This window comes from Solea solea, chromosome 15 (genome assembly GCF_958295425.1).
Source record: "Solea solea chromosome 15, fSolSol10.1, whole genome shotgun sequence".
In the NCBI taxonomy this organism is placed as follows: Eukaryota; Metazoa; Chordata; class Actinopteri; order Pleuronectiformes; family Soleidae; genus Solea; species Solea solea.
This window is the reverse complement of record NC_081148.1, coordinates 4423371-4443225: the sequence shown is the minus strand read 5'-3', so window position 1 is coordinate 4443225 and position 19855 is coordinate 4423371. Positions and strand designations below refer to the sequence as shown.

Below are 19855 nucleotides of genomic sequence, written 5' to 3'. Positions count from 1 at the left end.
TATTTTTTTAAAAAGAGTGCACTTTCTGGAGGTTTTCCCTTCATCTCTTAGCCTGAGTCAAAGCACCAGGCTGTGCATGAACCCTTCAAAGGTTATGTATGTTTGTGTGTCAAAGTATTTATCCTCTGTCGTCCTCTCTGCTGTCTGCCTTTCTCTCCACTTCGTTCTCACCTCTGGAAAATATTGCATGCTGGCTGGAAGTGACCTTCAATGGGGAGCTATAGTTCTGAGTCTCATCAGGCAGTGGATAAACGTTTCACGTGCAGAGGCAGCACTGTTGTTGTTGTTGTTGTTGTTGTTGTTGTTGTTGTTGTCAGTTCTGGTGCTTTTTGCTGCAGTGTTGTCCTCTTCCTTCTTGTGCCTGTTTGAATCCACTTGTTGAGAGCGAGAAGCTCATGGGAGACTTCTTTCTCCCCCAGCATGTGTTCAGGAGAAAAGAGATGCTTTTTAACGCCTCTAGATGGCGGTGTTATTCCCTTCATCACAGCCACTCGGGTGCTGTGTGGTCCCGAGACTGCTGCCGTGTTTGCTGCTCATATTTTCATTATCAAACTGCAGGTGATGAGAGCCGTGTTGAGTCACGCAGACACACTCTGCCCACACGTCCTCCAAGAACATGTATGACATTTTTGTTTGAGAGGAAGTCTTGGCTTTTCGTTATTATTATTATTTTTTTTTTAATCTCAGAATAGAGAGATCGTTATGTGGGGTCTGGGCAATAGAAGTAAATCAAAATTTGGACTGGGCACTGACTTCATGATTCCAAAGAGAAGCCAATTTTCTCCTCTCTGAAGAATAGCAGGAGCACTTTCAAAGGAGCAACAATTAATCACACACTATATCTGTAGCCCTTAATTTGCCATCTAGTCTCAGCGTGGATGAGACACTCACAAGCCCATGGGAGTTGGAACAGACAGATTTATGGTGCCATTCTTATAAGTGAAGGCGGGCGGTCCTTATTTGATGTCCAAATGCCTCCTGATGCTGATTGATGACTTTTCATGTACATACTGTGAATCCCTCTTTGTAAGCAGCACTGAAGTACAGTGAAATGAAGTGTATAGGGTTGCAAAAATGTCTTGTTTTCATTCTTCACTCAACTATAGGTTATGTTTAATCAGATTATTGTTGTTGGACCAAAACGTTTAAATCCCATATATTTATTTATTACAGTTTAGAAAAGAAATAGAAGTTGGAATCAGCCAGAAGTTGTGACTCTTTCTGTTGAATAGTCTACTTTTTAAATGTTCGTTGATTAATTGCTTTGCTTCTTGATGTCTGTGAAATTTAGTTGGGGTTTCATTTGACGTGCATATGACACCAGTTTCCTCTGTTTCAGATTGTTTGAGTTTGAAGAATAGTGGTCAAGAAAATTGTAATAAATTCAGGTAAATCTGTGTTTTTTTCCATAGGATAGTAGGTTTAACTTGAGAGGCCTTAGGCACATGTGAACTTTGGGTTCAAAAATGGAGTGTTAGTTGACCTTCCTCCACTCTGTTGTCATTCTGCAACAAAAACACAAAAGTATTTTGTTACTGTGGACATGATGTGCATGTGGATATAGGGCTGGGCAATATATCGATAGTATATCAATATTGTGACATGAGACAAGATATGGTTTTGTGGTGAAATGTCCTGGATTTAAAGGCTGTTTGATAATCATCATATTTATTAAATCAAATACATTTGTAAAATTCAAAATTATTATTTCAAAAAAGTAACTTAATAGCACTTCTTACTTCTAATTTTAAGCCTAATTATATGTGTTACAGCAGAATTTGATGGCATTTATAGGCAATTTCATCATTTCTAACGCACGTCAATATCCTTCAAATAACATAAAAAAGCCAAATAAATCTGAAATTAAACAAACTTTGCAGAGAATCCACCTCTGTGTAGCTTTATTTCTCACTACATCTCATAAATGTAGATGTTATTTAAAAGCCATATCACGCAGCCTCACTTGGAGGCTAATTTTGCTCAAAGAAAATCATAAAATCATAAAATATGACACATGTTAATTGTCCGATCCCTTTCAGTTTGTGGTTTAGAGGCTCAGAGGTTGTTGTTGTGGATTTTTAATGATAACACGCAGTGAGCATGAAACACTGTCAGTCACATACCCACAGTCCACACCCAGTGAGTCCGAACACTGCGGCTATTGTACAGATAAGTCCTTTATTTGATTGATGGCTTTGCATCTCTCTTTTGACATCACATCAGATCAGCTTGGGTCTGTTATTAAGGCTCAGTGATGAGAGCTTGGTTGCGTCTGTGGTTACACTGTCTCTACACTTGTACGTAGCATGACATGGTGATAAGACAGAGAGGAAAAGTGTCTGATCTTGGGCTGAATCTATCATGACTCAACCATTAGCCTCTATGTTTTATAATCAAATCAGTTTTCAAGTCATTACAGCTCATTCAATGTGATTATTTGCTTGGTTCCATTGCTCCGCAATGTCATGTAAATTGAATATAATGTTTTCACAATTTGTGACATTTTACGATACAAACAACTGATTAATTAAATGACAATAATCATTAATTGCAGCTTTACCAGGAGGGCTGTAAGAGGATGTGGAAAACAGAGGGAAAAATCATGAAATGACTCTGTCTTATCAGCAGTGTTACTGTGGAAATTAAAAATACAGGGTGACATGGTCAACTGGTAGCGTGCCGTTACTTAAATGCCGAAAGATAAGATATTAGCAATAACCCTTTGACCAACTTCTTAGTGTAATTGTACTGCAGTCTGCAGTGTGTGGTCAAAGCTGTATTTTGGTCGTAGGAATAATATGCAGCCTCTGCGATCCTATAATTCTATAGTTGACCTCGTGTCGCTGACTGAAGCCACAAATCTCTCAGGACACACATACATATAATGCACAGATGCACAGACACACTCCAGTGTCCTGGACACCTGTTCAAGGCGCAGCAGCCCTTATGTGCATCAGCCTGACGTAATTAGAGAGACATGTAGAGTGCTGTCTGCATAGGCTGAGCTGCAGTGGATGGACAGACTAGTGGAGTTATTCCATAAATGCTGGGCTGATTTTGAAGAGGAGTGCATCATCTGCATGGAGAAGAACAATAATGATAAACTAGATACAAAATGGCTGACTTCATGACTGAATTAAGAGTTTTGCTTTTTGGACATAATCTCTGTGTGTGGACAAAATTGTGCATTAAGGGACGCCCATGTGCTTCACCTCTGTACATTTTCATGATGGCTGATGGATGTGCAAAGTTTGGTGAATTTTGGGGCATATTCAAGTTGTAAACCTAGAGGGGTAAGCAGAGAATTAAACTAAATAAGCTCCATTATCACATTAGAACAAAGATAGAAACGTTAAACTGACTTATTTTAGAGATATTTTCCATGTTGATATTCTTCCTCATGTCATCTTGATTACTAATCTTAGTGTTTACAAATGTGGAAGTAAAATGGCTGTTACATGTGGACATATATAAAAGTGTTTTTTTAAAGATATATGAAATAAACAGTATGTGATCCAATATTTCTTATTAAAATAATTGAATTATATCTTTATACCAAATAAGTGCACAGAACACACAGGAGCTGCACTTGCCGTAATGCAGCTAATTATTTTCAGATCTTCACCTGGGGCAGAGTGTCTTTACCTCTGGGGCTGAACTCAGTGAGTCACAGTGAGAATCTCACTTCTCTGCACAAAAAAAGGTGCAACTGCTGTAGCAGCAGAGCTGCAGTCTGCAGTGGTTCATTCACTGGTGCATTCACAAACCCTGTAACCCACAAATAACAAAACTGGCTGCACAATCATTTAAATATATATATTTTGTTTTTAATTTTATTTTGCTTTGCAGCTCCAATGAATGAATGAATGATGGCAGCTCCATTCATTCATTATCTACACAGGGTCACAGGGAGTTTGTTTCCCTCTTTCGCATAACCTCAAGCAAGTGTCCATGGTTAGTGTCCTCTTTGTTTTTGCTTTTTGATCAAAACAAGAGAGCGCCACCAACTGGACTGGGCCCCAACTGGACTGTGCGCATGACGCTATGGTGGAGTACTAAGCCCCGTTTACCAAGCAGAAAAAGCATTTCAGCAACAGAAGAAGTAGTTGCCAAGGATAGTCATTCGAGCCTGGACTTGGCGACCCTCGAACCGGCTGACACCTCAACTTTCCTGCCCTACAGGGAGCTGTAGCATTTTCTTCTTCTTCTTCTTTGGTAGAAATGCGTCCTATTCCCTGCATCCAGACTTGTACCACCACCTGATGGTGAAGTGGGATACTACCGGACCCTGACGCACCTGTATACCGGAGTCCGTGATATGCTATGCGATACGTGACGTGCAATTATCAGCACACATTGGTGTGCCCGGCATTTGCGCGGTATACCAAGGCCTTTACCCTGACTTACAGAATACTGTGGGGAGCAGAGTGCAGACCCACCATGCAAGTGGGTCTGCACTGCAGTCTACTGGCTCTACAGGCTCTTGGCAATGGTTGGAAAGGTGGTTTTCCATGACTTCACCAGATCTCTGAATGTCTGTTTTTGCTGCTGATGGCATCACTTCTTGTGTTGATTGTTCCTCCTCAACAGCTGGTGCACTGACACCATTCCCTTACATCTTTCTCATCTTCTTGATGAGTGTGAAATGGTGTCTGAATGGCTGGGAGTTGTTTATGTCACTCACTTTCACAGCTTTATTTGGCTTTACTGACACGGTACTTTCAGCTGGCACTGGTGTGAGCTGCTCTGTGACGTAGTGCTTAAGGGACGGAATTTCAGTCCCTGCTGTTCCATTTTTGGCACCCTTTCCTCAGGGTAGCAGAGTAAAATGCTACAGTACGGTCAGCTGACTGTCGTGGGTGGAGCTGGTCCCACATCAATCAGCTGATTTGGCAACAGAACTCCATTGTGAGCGGTATTTCTTCAATGCCCGTTGTCTATTCTCATACAAAGATTGATGTCTTGTTGAGACAAACAGCCAGTAAGAAGAGCTGCTGGATGTCCTCCATTGTTGTCCGGTGTGTCGTACTGTTCTCAGTTAAAACGCAAGCCTGACCCAAGGCTTTACCGTTCCAAACTGTACCATACTGTACCAAACTGAACCATACCATACCATTATATTCGAGCTGACAATATGTGCCCCAAGTGGGTTTGTCCATGGTTTCCATTGGAGCCCCTCCCACGTTTACCCACTTCAAGGCCATGTCCACTTTGTATCCTTTCCAGTGTTTGCTAAGTGGACAAATTATAGGCCCCATATGGTTTAGCAGTAACATGGACCCCACATGGGCTTCCCAGGTAGGCAAACACGGGTAGGGCTGCCATGGACAAACCTACTTGGGACTTATTGTCAGCAGAAATGTGCAAAAGGCAAGTCATTTGTTCATAACCATTATCTGTTTGATAACATCAAAGAGGTCATGGTTTGCATGAAATGGCCGCATCTGTCTTGACTCGTTGCCCATGTTTATGAGTCAGTGATCCAGACAGGATGGAGCAATACAGCAATGGAGAGTATTATTCTCAGAGTCAAGCGGTCGTTGAATTACTGTCACACCATTTGGCTGCAGTCGCCGGAAAATCAAAAGTGCCATGGGAAAATGGATGAATACACATCCTCGGCAGTTTTGAGTTTGGCAGTTTGTTCTTTTTATCAATAAACATCTGTCATCCCTTTTCCACCCTTCTCTGTCCTTTCATCATCTACTTCTTGTTCTATACTTATATTGTGTATATATATATATATATATATATATTTTTGTAATTTTCCTCCTCTGAGCCAAAGCTCAACTGACGTGCGTTCGACATTCCTACATCTGACGAATGGGCAATATGAAAGTTTTTGAAAACACTTTGGCTTGTTGCCACAGAGATTACGGCGCATGATTGCCCTGTTTGCAGATAGCACCATCTGAGCCAAATATCATTTAGCACAAGTCCGATTTGAGTGGAAGAGAAACGTTAACAAGTGACACAGAGTGTTATCGATAGTCTGGGCAGAAATGATGGGGCAGCAGTGGTTAAAAATGGATGAGAACATCACATTTGAATAACAGTACATTTACACAACTGTCGTTTTCACTCTGGCACCACTTATTTTAAACTTAAACTCTATTTATTATGGATTATGGATATTTATAAATACATTTCTAAAGGCCTTTCTCTGTTTTCTTTCCCTGCTTATCAAGGACATTGGTAACTGTATCTTCCACTTCCGTTTTTTGGAAGTGTGTACTGAAACCTAGTCAGCACTGTCTGAATTGTGCGTGCCCCTTGCTTGCCCCCCTGCACTGAGAACCACCACTGACTTCCAGGAGAGACCCATGAAAAAAAAGCATTCTCCATATCAAATCAATGTCTCCTCACATCAGAAATTCGCTTCTGTATCTTGCCGTTACACAGTCTTTTCTAACTGAAAACTGAAGGTTGTGAAACTTTGTTAATCGCTCACTCTTCTGCAAAGTCCATCGAAAAAATCAGCTATTTTACATGATGGCACACAGGAGTTGTTGATCCTTTCCAAATCCTTTGTTTAGATTGTCTAAATGACCAAATGAGTCACCAGTTGAACAGGTGCCTCATGAGCAGAAGTGCTATTTTCCTCAATGGACTTTGGTACTGGAGATATTGCAGACTTGCATATAGGTATAGATTTTATTGGTCCAGCCTTTTGTTCAGTGGCTAAAGTGAGTTTTTCCCTTGTGTCCCACACTGCATCCACGTTTCCAGTGGCTCAGTCTGGTTGCGGGGGTGTGAGCAGCTCAGTCAGCATTGTCTTTGTTTCATTACCTCATGTAACCACTCTTAAAACAACCTGATTATACCTTTAAACTACTGCTGCTTTTAATGTGGATTATATATATATTTATATTAGCGGTGTCACAATTCTCCAAATCCTCGATTCTATTTTAACGTCATGATTCAATTTGATTCTCTATCATTTTTCCCTCTCTTTTAGCACATATGCATCTGCCATTTTTAGACTTTTCTAGTTTAGTCGAGGATCATTGGTTTTATGTCATGATAACTCATTCAATTTTTCCCATTTCGATTGTCTACATAGTGTCATGGCTGATATTATGTCCATCATTTGTTTGCAATGTACCACACTAAGGCCGTATTGTCATATTCAAAGCATTTATTAACAATATGAATGTAACAATAACCAGTCAATTGGAAACTTGAGTCATGTAGCTCTGTGTTGCTCTGAAGGTCCAGCAAATCTGTTGTTAAGGTCACTAAATAACTTTTTCCTGGACATTATGGAAGACATGGAAGGAAACACCTTTGGAGTAAGACGTGACCTGCTTGGCATTATAGCATCATAGCGTTTAAATCCAGGGTTTGTCTGATGCTACAAACACGCATGCAGTGCTAGTTAGCGTATACAGAATTTTGAGGACGTTTCAACAGAAGAATTGCCTGTGTTAACGGAATTGTTTTCGTAGTTACTTCTACGTCCTTATGATGCATGCATTAGATGTCCTGTGCTATGCTACATACGTACACCGAGTACACACCGTGGTTTTCTTGTCAACACAAACTCACGGAGAACGTAAAATATGGGGGTTCGAGTTCAGTCAACGTGTCGCCCAAATCAACAGTTGCTGTGGTTATTATTATTAGTTGACAGCAGCTTCAGATTAGCAGGAGGCGGTAACGTGTCGTCATGCTAGGGTGGCTACAACCCTTCACGTTGCAGGATTCCACCTTTGCTTTGGAAGGTCGAGATCGAGATGTCTTTTCGATCAATATTCGATTTGCAATTGAGATCTTGACACCTCTAATACACACCAGGGGTCGCGTTAACCAAATATTTTCCGTCATTGACCGTTCTTTTAAAACGGTGACGGAAAAATCTGAGGGCCATCCGTCATTTTGACAGATTGCAATTCACACCCCTGACCACTTGGTGGTGAAGAGCATATTACAGTAAGTTGAAAGTAGAAAAGAAGAAAAATGTCACGGCATTTGAGTGTCAGAAGTTTCTTTAAAAAGCCCAAAAACTATGTTGATAAAAGAGGTGAAAAGGGGGGATAGATGCAGATGCAGATGAAGGACAAACTCAGCCCTTGGCCTCAGCGGAGCGAGGAAGCGGCAGTAAGGAGATTAGGCGGGAGTACAGAGTTCAGTGGGAGCGGGAGTTCTCCTGGCTGAGGAGGGAGAATAGAAAAATGTTGTGCGACAAAATAAAGATTCCCATCGGAGAATCTAAGCATAATTTCTGACCTGGACACCGTACTCAATGCATCTCGCTATCCTTGTAGTGCTGACAGCGTGTTAAAGAGCTATGGACAGGAGGCTTTGGAGTGCGTCTGTGACCGGTGCAGCTGATCCACTGGTGCAGAAGGAGCGCATGTTGCGGGATTTCCTACCATGCGCAACTACGCGCAAGCAGGCACGCGATTTAAGTCCATGTGGACCAGGAGGAAGGTGTGAGACTGTGCATTTAGGCCACAGGTGAACTGTTCATATTCCACTGCAATATGAACAATGCAATTGAATATGTCATTATTATCATTTAAAGTGACCGGTAAAAATTGATTATGACGGGATTTTTATGACGCTGTCAGTCAAAATGACAGACAACGAAAAAGTCTAGCGCAACCTCTGATACACACATATGTATATATGTATATATATATATATATATATATATATATATATACATATATATATTCCTAAACCCTTTCCCCTGTTGTCCCTTTTGCCAATTGTTTAACTCTAACTTAAATTAAATTAAAGTTGAATGCAGCTTCTTTCATATACTCTAGCCTCTTATTTTAATATTAGTAGATTTTTTCCTCCTCATGTATTTATGTCTGCTTGGCTTAAACTCTCTAGTTAATCTCTGCCCTCCGTCAGTTATTGGCTGGTATCTGTTTATCACCCACTCACCACCCAATAAACCAGAGCTCAGAGTGTTGTGTCTGTTCCATGTGTCAAGCCTCCATACGCGCCTTGAACCGTTCCCTCCCACTATACAGACGTCAGGCAGTCAAGTGTCAACTGCTGCAGTGTACAGTATGTGTTTGCAAACATCTGTGTGACTTCAAGCAGTACTTTAAATGTCCCTGTGCTGACACACAAGGCTGACAAATTCATTCTCATTCTGAGCTGCCATGAGAGTGTCCACCACTATATCTGCCCCGCTTGTGTTTGCTGTGTGTATGCCTGCATTTGTGTGTGTGTGTGTGTGTGTGTGTGATCGAGTCAGTGAGGGAATGCAGAGGAGGTACAGCGGTAGAAACATAATTTATTTTTTGCAGAGGAAGGGAAAGAGAATCTTGGTTGTTGTCTTAACCTTATTTCCCTGCTTTTATCCGGAGTTAGTCGACCGAGCTTGCTCGCTCCTGCTCTTCTGTGGCCCACATTTGTTGAGTTACATGTGTTTATGGATGGGAGTTGCTTTGTTTGCCACCGAGCAGATTTTGTGTTGACCTTAATGAATATAGTTCTTTAAGGCGTGGGTGTTTCTTCACTGTTTATTTAGTGCAGAGCTGGGTGCTGCAGGGTCAGTGCAGGTCATAACTAGGACTGCAACATTTAAGTCCATCAATAATTGTTTATTGCCAGCTGTTATTTTGAAAATGGATCAAGCTCTGTGATTTCGGCTTTGCAAATGTGAATATTTTGTAGCGTCTTTGATCCTTCGATCCTCTCCACCATGTTATGGACCAAATGACTAATGAATTAATCAAGAAATTTAAAAGATAATTTAGCATTATAATTCCAGTTCTGGTCCTGACTTTATTAAAGAGAGCAGTCCTTCATAACGTTTGAGGTGTGTTCACGTCATATGTCATTTTTTGGGTGAATAGAATGGCCGGACGAGATGGGACATTTTCGTGATCACAATTTACATCGTTCACTATCATGTATCACAATATAAATCAGACTAATATTTCTTTATGGCTGGGCTTATAAATGGCTTATAAATAACATCTGGAGATATTTAGGCTATTTTTAGGCTGTGTGTAGCTTTATATCCCGAGAAATGTTTTATTGAAAATACACTCAAATAAAACATGTACTGTTTATGAGCTTAAAATACAGATAATACATCTGCTTTATTTCTTTGGCTTTTTATTGTTAAATGAAGGGTATATAGAAACAATGAAATTGAATGGAATTGCCTATAAACTCATATTCTGCTATACAAATAATTCATCTTAAAATGAAAGAAATGTTATTAAGTAACTTTTAATATATTTTTGTTGATTCCCTGTATTTTTTATTATATTTTTAATCAATGTTTAATATTTCATTCATAATATTCAGTGTATTTCACTTATTTATTCAATACAATAAATATAAATATCATCACAGATACCTTATCACGAGATGACAATATCAGAAATTCTAAGACGATATATTGTATCACGATATAATATCTATATTGCCCAGCCCTAGCAAATAGACCTAAAAAATAAACGTCTTCAGTTTTTATACTGAGTCAAAGAATTGCTTTACACAATGTGACAGAAATAGTGGAATTGATTAGCCCCTCCTCCTCTTTTCTGAAAGCTATCAGTAACCATAGAGAAGATGTTGTGAAGGTCAGTCCCATGTTATGTTTAAATCCATGTGCAGTGTAATTTACCGTGTCATGAGTCAGCACACCCATCCAAGTCCTTTGAGAGAAAGATGGACAGCGACTTAATCAGAAACAAAGAAAGACGATGTTTGCATTACTCTGTGCTGATGAAGCCATTCATTTCCTGGTTTGGCTGTGGTTTTGCAGTCATGCACTTCTGACCTCATTGGTGTACTTATAAACCCTTTAGCCTCATTTTCAAGAAACCCACTTCTCCATCTTCATAAGCTAAGTGACTCAGTTCCCTGCAGCTACTGTCATTCAAGCGACATGTTTTTTTTTCTCCTCTTTCTGTGTAGCTATCACTTGACTCTTACTTACAGCAATTTTATCTTCACTACTTTACCTTTCCATATACTCAAACATGCATATCGACTCCTTAAGACTCATTGATGTGCATATAAAAAGCTGCACATTCATTACTTTTCTGTATCTTTTATGTTGGCATGGTAGCTGTAACAACAAATATAGTGAGAGTGGAGAGTGGAGGATTTATTTTGGTACTGCTCTGTTTCATCTGTTATTAGGCTTATAGATGCACAAATCTATGGATGAAATGCAACGCAAATATGGAAACTATGGAAACTATGTTGAGCATCTGTAAACAATCATGATGTTGTGAGTTTCTGACTAAATGTACCATCAACTAGATTTGGCAATTTAGTAATGTTGTTAATACTGTTTACGTTTTAAAAATCACACTCTTTTTAAATGTGCTTATCTGTGCAAACATATTATTTTATGATTTGAGTCTGTTTTCTTTGAATTTGTACTTGAATAAAACATATTATCAGGCAACATGTTGCCAGGTGATTACTATACTGTACGTACAGATCAATTACAAGTAAGTACAGCTTATTTAGGCTAAGATAAACCTGTGTCTGCCGATATTGAGTCCCGGTTTGATACTTATATTTGCCAAGATAACAGAGCTGCATGATCACTGTCAGTAAAGTAAATGATATTCCTGAGAGAAAAACAAGAAAAGAAAGAAGAACAGACTTGTGTTGTGGTACTGCTAGTAGAAAAAGGGGCAGAGGGAGAGTGTGTCTTTAGATATTAAATATAATATCAGTATTTTTCTTAAGCCTCTCTGTTTTCTGAAGTAATGCTCTTTAATCTCCTACTGCACTCATGTGTCTGCGTCACATTGCTATGCTGACTCCATTCAACCAATGCTCATCGACTCTACATTGTCTGCTTGTAATGCTCCTCGCTGCCCCACCCCCAGCACCAGGGGTTTGTTTTCTTTAAAACTCCCAGGTCCACAGCTGACATATAGTGTCCCAGTGCCTTGTCTCATATGAAGCCTAATCAATACAGCGCTGTGTTAGATTGGAAACTTGAGGCTGTGTCTACAAGAATCTATTGATTTACTTCTTTCCCCCCCCCGTTCCCTCCACCTTTTCCACCCAAGCTCTTCCGCTCAGGCCCAGGATCAAAGGATTTTACCCTTCAGCAAGGTTTTAGGTTTTAGGATCCAGACTGAGAGAAGGACACGGCCTGTTGGGGATTTGTGTTTTCATTGACCTTGTCTCATCTCTGTATAGTTGATTTCTCAACACGATGTGCAGTAATGGGAACTATACGGAGATTCTTTGAGACATACTGTATTTGGATATTTTAGTCTGAGAGTTCTGGAGAAAATTTCAGGCTCAGGAAAAAAATCCATGTTCTGACAGAATGGTAGTTGTCAGCTCGTATTGTCATATGCAGCAGCACCGGACTAAGACCAGGTTTAGCCCAGGTCCTTAATTGGGCAATGTGCTAAACTGAGTTCAAGAATGTTAAAATAAAAGAAATATGATTGTGATTGCACACATGCCAGCAGGAGAACAACACGGATAGTTTTAATAACGTTTTGCCACTGCTGCTAATCGCATTACCCACTGTGTCTATTGCTGCATTCAAGTGGAAGTCATGAATATCTATGTGATACATAGATATTTTTAAGTCATTCACTTTATCTTGCTAAATGGTGACAAGATAAAGTAAGATAATCCTTAAAAGTTAAGAAAAAGAGTGAAAAAGCCCATGGAGCTGCTGCAACAGGAGGCGCCATCTTCGATGGACCTTTATGTTCGGGTTGAAGGAACACCTGCATTATGCATGGAGCACATACTGTTTAACACTTTCCTATTATAGTTCCTTGTGCCAACAAAGCCTTTTAAAATTTCCCCTTCCCATGCGTCAGTTGGCCTGCTCATTTACCACACTGTTTCAAATTGACTGATGCAGCCGGGGGCATTTGGCAGAACGATTGTAACAGCAGACATATCGTCGGGTTGCCAGTACAATGACTGGCTGGCACACCACGGGCCAAGGAAATCGTTTAGTTAAAAGGTGAGCAGATTTGAGTCCCTCTGAGAGCTTTTTGATTGGATGTGAAGTGTGTGTGTGTGTGTGTGTGTAGGGTGGGGGGGGGGTGATTCATCATAGTTAATAAATACAGTTGACAGCTCAAATCAGCAGGACCGAGCATGTGCCAGGTCTGCCTCGTCCTCCTGCTGTTGCTTTGTGCAAATAAGAACAATTAACTTTTTACAAGCAGTTGTGAATGCTCATGCAGAATAGTAGGTAACAGATAAAAAGCAACAGTTCTTTTCTTGATGTAAAAATATACAAAGTCTGTGTCTGAAAAGTGAACGCAGAAGTACCTGAAACCTGCTCTCCTGAATGGCCATCAGGGGGCGACTCCACCGGTTAGCCTGTCACTGTGAAAACGAGCCCACTCCTCACTTGATTTATAACGTTATTCTACATTTTCCTGGGAAGTTTATGGTCTCTATCAATACAGCGTGATGTCCATTTTGAACTGAAAGTGTACTGCCATTTGATTTAAATAGAACATAAACCAGGGTATGATTTAAGGGCTGTGATGAGATTGACAGTAGATAGTGACCTGCTGGTCCCAAACCATTTCATCCAAACATATGTGGGGCAGCTCAGTCAAACATGCAGGCTCCTGCGTGACGTACAGTAACAAGAAGTATCTCAGTGGCAGCAATAATAAGACCTGTTCAAATCCTATAAATGATAAGAGGAGGGCTTCATTGCCTCTAATATGACTCCATGATGCACTGGTGTCAGCATAGCCCCCCCTCAAACACTGTGACACATCAAAACCTTATCAGTGGTTTACCGTTCACTCACCTGCACCTGCTCTACTCTCTGTCTCAGCACCATAGTGTCATCACTGTAAACCTGCAGTAGTATCATAAATGTCTACGTCACTTTGTTACATAGTAAGTGTAATCTAATTCTCTTAACGCTGTGGTTCTTTTCTTAAGTTGTTCTGAAACGTTCCCTTACCATGTTACATTTTCCCTCAAAGTCAACATACAGTGGTTAGGAAAATACTTCAGATTTGGGACTTTTCACATTCAGGGACCGTCTGCTCTGGTTTCAACAAAACAGGATGGAGCTGCCTGGCAAAACCCATGGCTTCCAAATTACACAACTGAGTGAATTTGATTTAAAATAGCCAGTGTTCCCATAATATGATATGAGTTGTGTTATTAGATGAACATTAACAAAGTAAATCTGCGTAGATGTTGCATGCAGGAAGAGGAGAGTTGTAATGTTTTTATTAGTACAACTATGGTTATTTGTAACCAGATTTCTATTTAGTTTGTTCTACAAAAACTGTTTTTTTTACCATAAACATCTTGATATCTTTACTGTACATTCTCAGCTCCTTAAATGCATGAAAAAATGTGGCAAATCGCTTCATTTGAAACAGTGATGAATCGAAGGCTGAGATTTCAGCACAGCCTTTTCAATTACGACGTGTCATAATCTAGTGTAGTCATGTGTTTCGCTCAGCTGGCTGAGCCAACTGACCAGTGGCAGGTGCGTCCAAGTCGCGGCCTTGTGCTAAGCTGCTGCTCTAAGCTCTCAGCTGCACACGGTCAACTCACAGGATTAAGTAGCCTCGGCTCCCGACATCAGGGCTTTCACTTGTGCTGTTGTGTCTTAAGAGCATTTCACACTCTATGAAAGCAAACCGCGCTGAGTGAGCTATAGAGTTTCAGTCTTTTATAGACGTGGATTTATAGAGTTATGCTTCTTCCTCTGCCTGAAATTGTTGAAATATCCCATTCTCAGTCTGTTTGACCTCTTTTGTCTCGAGGTCTTCTCTACCACTGTTGCTTAAATCTGTAAGAGACAGCTCGACTGTCGGAGACAATGTTGCATTTTCTTTGCAGACACTGACAGATGGCTCTTTGTATCTGCATATCTGCTGTCACATGTGAAAGCTTTAGGAAATAGAATATCATGAAGTAAAAAAATGGTTTACGCAATGTGAAAACAAGGAAAATACATGCTAAAGCTGTAGTGTGTACGTTTTTAATATAAATGACAGTTACACCGAAAGCATTGTCAAATGAGTTCACATGTTGCTGATTAATCCTACCACTACACACAACTCTATCAGTGTTTCTCAATATAGTAGTATTTACATTATTAGTAGCTCTTTAAATTAAATTTTATGAGAAAATGAGCCAACTTGTTACTTGCAGGACAGGTCGCTTTTTAGCCTATTTAGTGCATATTTTTATGACACCACTGTAAATATATATTCACCCACTGATTACCGCATTATCATCACTGTTGTAAAACCTCACAGTTGACGCTCCCCTTTCCTGCTAACAGACAGTCGGGGTAATGGAAACTGCCCCCAGTCTCCCTGCGACATTTCAGCATCACAATGACTCAATTAGGGTGAAAACCCAGCATTGTTCCACTTTAATTACTATTTTAATACAGCATTGTGAGTTATGTATGGAGTGCTTCAGGGCGTGGCTATGATGACCTCCACCCTCTTATTCAAATATGTGCATCTGGATCGTAAAATTTGTGTAGGAAGTCTCCCTAGTGATGTGAGTGTGTGTTAATATGTATTTCAGTGGCAAATAATACAACATTATTTCTGTTCACTGAGACCAAACAGAGGCAGAATAATAACATCTACAATAACAAAAAAAAAGGTACATCCCTGCTAACAATTTCTAATTCCCAGAATGCTCTGGGAATGTTATCTTTTAGTTGTGGGATTATTCCCTGAAGGTTCCTCCCTAGGTGGTCGTGTGGTTGATATGGAATGTTTTCCTAATGTTAGTTTTTGGTTGCACATTTGGTTCCCAGAATGTTCCCCTGACACAACCTTCATACAACCTTTGTAGAACATTCTTTTGGTTGCAATAACATGACAGCATTTGGTACATATTATACTTTGGGTAGTTACTGGAGTACAAAGAATTCACAATTTTTACCGAAAAAATTGTAAAAAACTGTAAAAAGAAGAAAAGTAATTAAGAGTCATATAGCTCTGTGTTGCTCTGAAGGTCCAGCAAGCTGTTGTTAAGTTTGCACCGCTCACACCTCCAATAATGAACTCCTTGACATTATCATCAGCAGCGTCTTTGCATTATAATTATACTGCATGTTAGTACTTATACTTGCAGTCTTAGATGAATGAACAGGCGAAACTTGATAGGATTCAAAAAGTTGTATTTACAATAAACCAATGAACTGGACTTCAATTTGTTTTGGTTCTAACTAACCTTAAGATAACCCTGGGGCTAACATTCTTTGAACGTTTTGTGTTAGCAGGGATAGTGTAGCTTTATGAGGATACTTTTTGCCAGTTTGAGCCACAAACTTACAAGGTTGAACTCCTTAAACTTATTTCACAGTTATGTGTCTCATGCGGGCTGTGTGGCTGCTCTGATCTGGGTGCCTCAATGAAAGATGTAAGATGTGTTGCTCACACATCCCATGTTGGCCCGGGTTAGGGATGGTGTTTGTGTAATCCTGTGATCATCATGCAGCTTGTCAGTGTCCTGGCTTCATGTGCTTTTGAATTTTTTCTTTGAACACGCTTCCTCCTCCAAATAATTATGTTGCTTTTTAGTAAGCACAGCTGTATCAATTTTATTTTCTGGCTTAGCTCACTTTGAAGGTCTCTAATCGTCTATTGGTATTTACACCCTGTCCCCTGTGACCATGTTTGTCAACAGCCACAGTGCGCCTGATTAAAATAGCGTCTCTAACGAACAAACGTCGCTCTCTGTGGAGGATAATAGCTTTACCCTTTTTCTCCCTTTCTTATCCCTGTATGTTTCTCCTTTTGATCATAGAACACTGGCATCCCTGAAAAGCAAACAGACACACACACATCTGAGAGACGAGCGTGTGTACACACACACACCCACAGACACAGACACACACACTCACATGTGCAAGAGTGGCTTCACCCGCTGGCACCCAAAAGACACACAAACGGCATCCAGCTGAGTTCTTGTTCTGTCATTTCTTCTCAGAGATGTTAAATGAGGGCATTGAGACATGCATTTGCATTTCTTTTATCCACAACTGTCCTCCTAAAACAAAAATCTATAACTGCATGCCCCCAGTTTTTGCCAGGCAGCTTCATGCTTCTATTCTGGGCTTGTTTCACGAGAGTCGATTGCGGCGTTTGATCGATGCGGTTGTGTGTGAGCTGAGCGCCCTCCTCACACACAAGAGGGCTGAACAGAGAACTTTCCCCCATGCTACATGTACAGTTTGTCAATGGGGAATCTATAGAAACAGTACTTATTAAATAGCGTGTTGTGTTTATAAAAAATGCACAAAGTGGGCACACAGTGGTGTAGCGGCTTGCACTGTTGCAAAAAGACCTTAGTTCATGACCCACTGAGACTGAGGGCCTTTCTGCATGGAGTTTGCATGTTCTCTCTGTGTGTGGAGGTGGGTTTTCTCCGGTTTCCTCCCACAGTCCAAAAACATGCAGAGGTTAATTAATAGATCTTGATTTTAAATCGGATATCGATTGAAACGAGGTGTTGCCTTCCATGTATGATAGATGAGTTAATTATTGGAGGTGTGAGCGGTGCAAACTTAACAACAGCTGGATGTTGGATGTAATGGAATCACAAAAAATGCATACTGTACCCATAGTTTGTGCTAGAGTTTTTTTCTTGGAGTGGAAAATTTCCCTCTGACAAAATTGTGAGAATATAATATCTTTTATCTTTGCTTGGACTCCCCATCCCCAGTGACATAGACCAGTTGTTGATTGACATTGACACTAAAAGATCATAGAGCGTCTACTGACATTGTCTGTTGCAGATAAGAACTATACTCCCTCAGCTTCCCTCTTTTCTTCTGTAGCTGAACTGTACTCATAATTTAACTTGGGTGTCTTTTTAAAAAAACTTGCTCCTTTTAACCCTTTGTGTTTTTACCTTTGCCAACCTAGAAAACTGTCAGCTGACTGATCTGAATGCCGTCTTTCTGCTTCTTGTTTGACCTTTCCCCCTTTGACCTGAGTATCATCAAGTCTTGACCACTTTTTGACTTTGTGTGAACCTTGTTTGCTGTTGGTTGGTGTTCCTGAATGAAGCACATCTCTTGCAGAGGGTGGGGAACCTTGGAGTAGCTCTGCATCGTCAGCTCCAGGCAGGGGGGGCACCCAGGGTAGAGAGCCCACTCTGAGCCATAGGAGCCCCTCCTCCAGAGAACATCGGGATCCCAGTAGAAACAGGAGAGCTCATCCCAATTGGGCCATACCGGGTAACAACCACAGAGCTGTGTTTGTTTGTGTGTTTGATCATGCATGATTGTTCCCTTGAGACAAAATCAAACGAAAAACCACACTTGAACCTTAAAACCTGGCCCGAGTTCAACATATACAGCCTTGAAGTGCATCATACCGTCTAATTACTGCATGGTCCAGCAGAAGGTGCTCTGAGCTGAGCTTGGCCTTAGATTGACTTTGAGTGTCCATTAGAAAAATTAGATGCTGATGTTGTGTTGTTTTTCTGTGAAAGTGGAGGACACGATCAAGTTCAACCACCCTTTTGAGTGACACCCAAGATGCTGAAAAGCAGCATGTGGAAGAACCAAATGCATCTGCTGACTCATCTTTTAGCCTAGCTATTAACGTAGACAGCAATGCAAGGAGTGTTCAACCTTATGGACTAATAGTATGATGTCTGTCTAGTAACGTCTTTGTGCAGGCAGGGAATTTCTAAATTCCCATTGACCGCTCGCAGTCTTCGAGCAGGAGATTACGTCCATTTTTATATACATCATTTTGACTATGGGGGAAAAACAACTGCACTGTAATCGATGCTATGTTTAAAAATAGCTGAAACAGAGAGGGCTGTGTGTTCACGTCCATAAACTCACATTCCTGCGGACGGTTTATATTACAACTCTTCTTCTGATGGATCAGACCACCTCTGATCTAAAAGAAAACCAAATTGTGCAGGTATATCTGTATATGTTACAGAATTTGAAATTGAAGCTACGGTAACTGGATAGTTTATTGCATCTATGCCAAATATGCTTGTGGTTGAGATGTGAGACTCGCACTGTCAGCTTTCCTTGGATCTGTTTGACTTTATCCTCCTCGTTATCTGATTAAGAAGGCTTTAGATTCAGCTTCCCATTGAAAGGAGGGGTCAGTCCTTCAACATGTCCGTTCATTTGTCTGTTCAGTCATGGAGGCTTGACATGTGTCCTTCAGGGGAGTTTCTACAGCAGATGTGCTCTCTGTCGAAAAACCCCAGAGAAGAGATAGAAGAAGGGGGGAGTGGGAAGGCATGTCATGTTTTGATATTCCCACTGTGCCATTTTGTCTTGAATTTCCATTTTAGAGGGCAAATAATGTCTGCGACTGTTACATTATAGCTTTATGGACAGAAACACCTTTTTGCAGCGTGTGGGTGATTAAAAAGGGAAATGTTTAATTTTGACCGCAACCTTAAGAATCACATTGTATATATACATGGAGACAGGCTCATGACACACTGCAAATGATTTCACCCAGTGGTGAATCGGAATAAAGATATGATAGCATATTGTCATCCTGATTTGGGAGATAGATACATCAATGCAAAAATATTGATTAAATCTGACATAGTTGTCATTTTCATGCCTAGTATCTATGTTGTGTTGGTAGCAAATGCACTTGTGTCCATCAGTGCGCCTGTGAGTGTGTTGGTCTTAAAATTAGCTGTGGTTGTGCGCATTGTTGGTGCATTGTTGGTGTTTATTGGAATTGGCTGATATAGTTTTAGTTATTAATGTACCATGAGTTACCTTTTTTCAATTCCCTGTATCATTTGTTATTATAAACCTGTCATTGGTCAAATATATCAGCCAAATATGTGAGTTGCAGCATCACTGGACTGCTTTTTATGGAGTTTTTTATGGAGTTTTTTTGGGTTTTCAGGCGGATGCTAATGT

General features: G+C 40.4%; 1 protein-coding gene across 2 annotated transcripts in view; it reads left to right on the top strand.

Moving 5' to 3' along the window:
- The window catches only part of gfra1a (gdnf family receptor alpha 1a), a 123048-nt gene that overhangs the window by 3913 nt on the left and 99280 nt on the right, over window positions 1-19855 (top strand). The window contains exon 4 of one of the 2 annotated variants that reach the window (XM_058652010.1): window positions 18020-18175. The exons of the other annotated variant lie outside the window; for it this stretch is intronic. Coding sequence (XP_058507993.1) covers window positions 18020-18175 — 156 coding nt within the window. The remainder of the gene's footprint in view (window positions 1-18019; window positions 18176-19855) is intronic. 2 annotated transcript variants of the gene reach the window in all.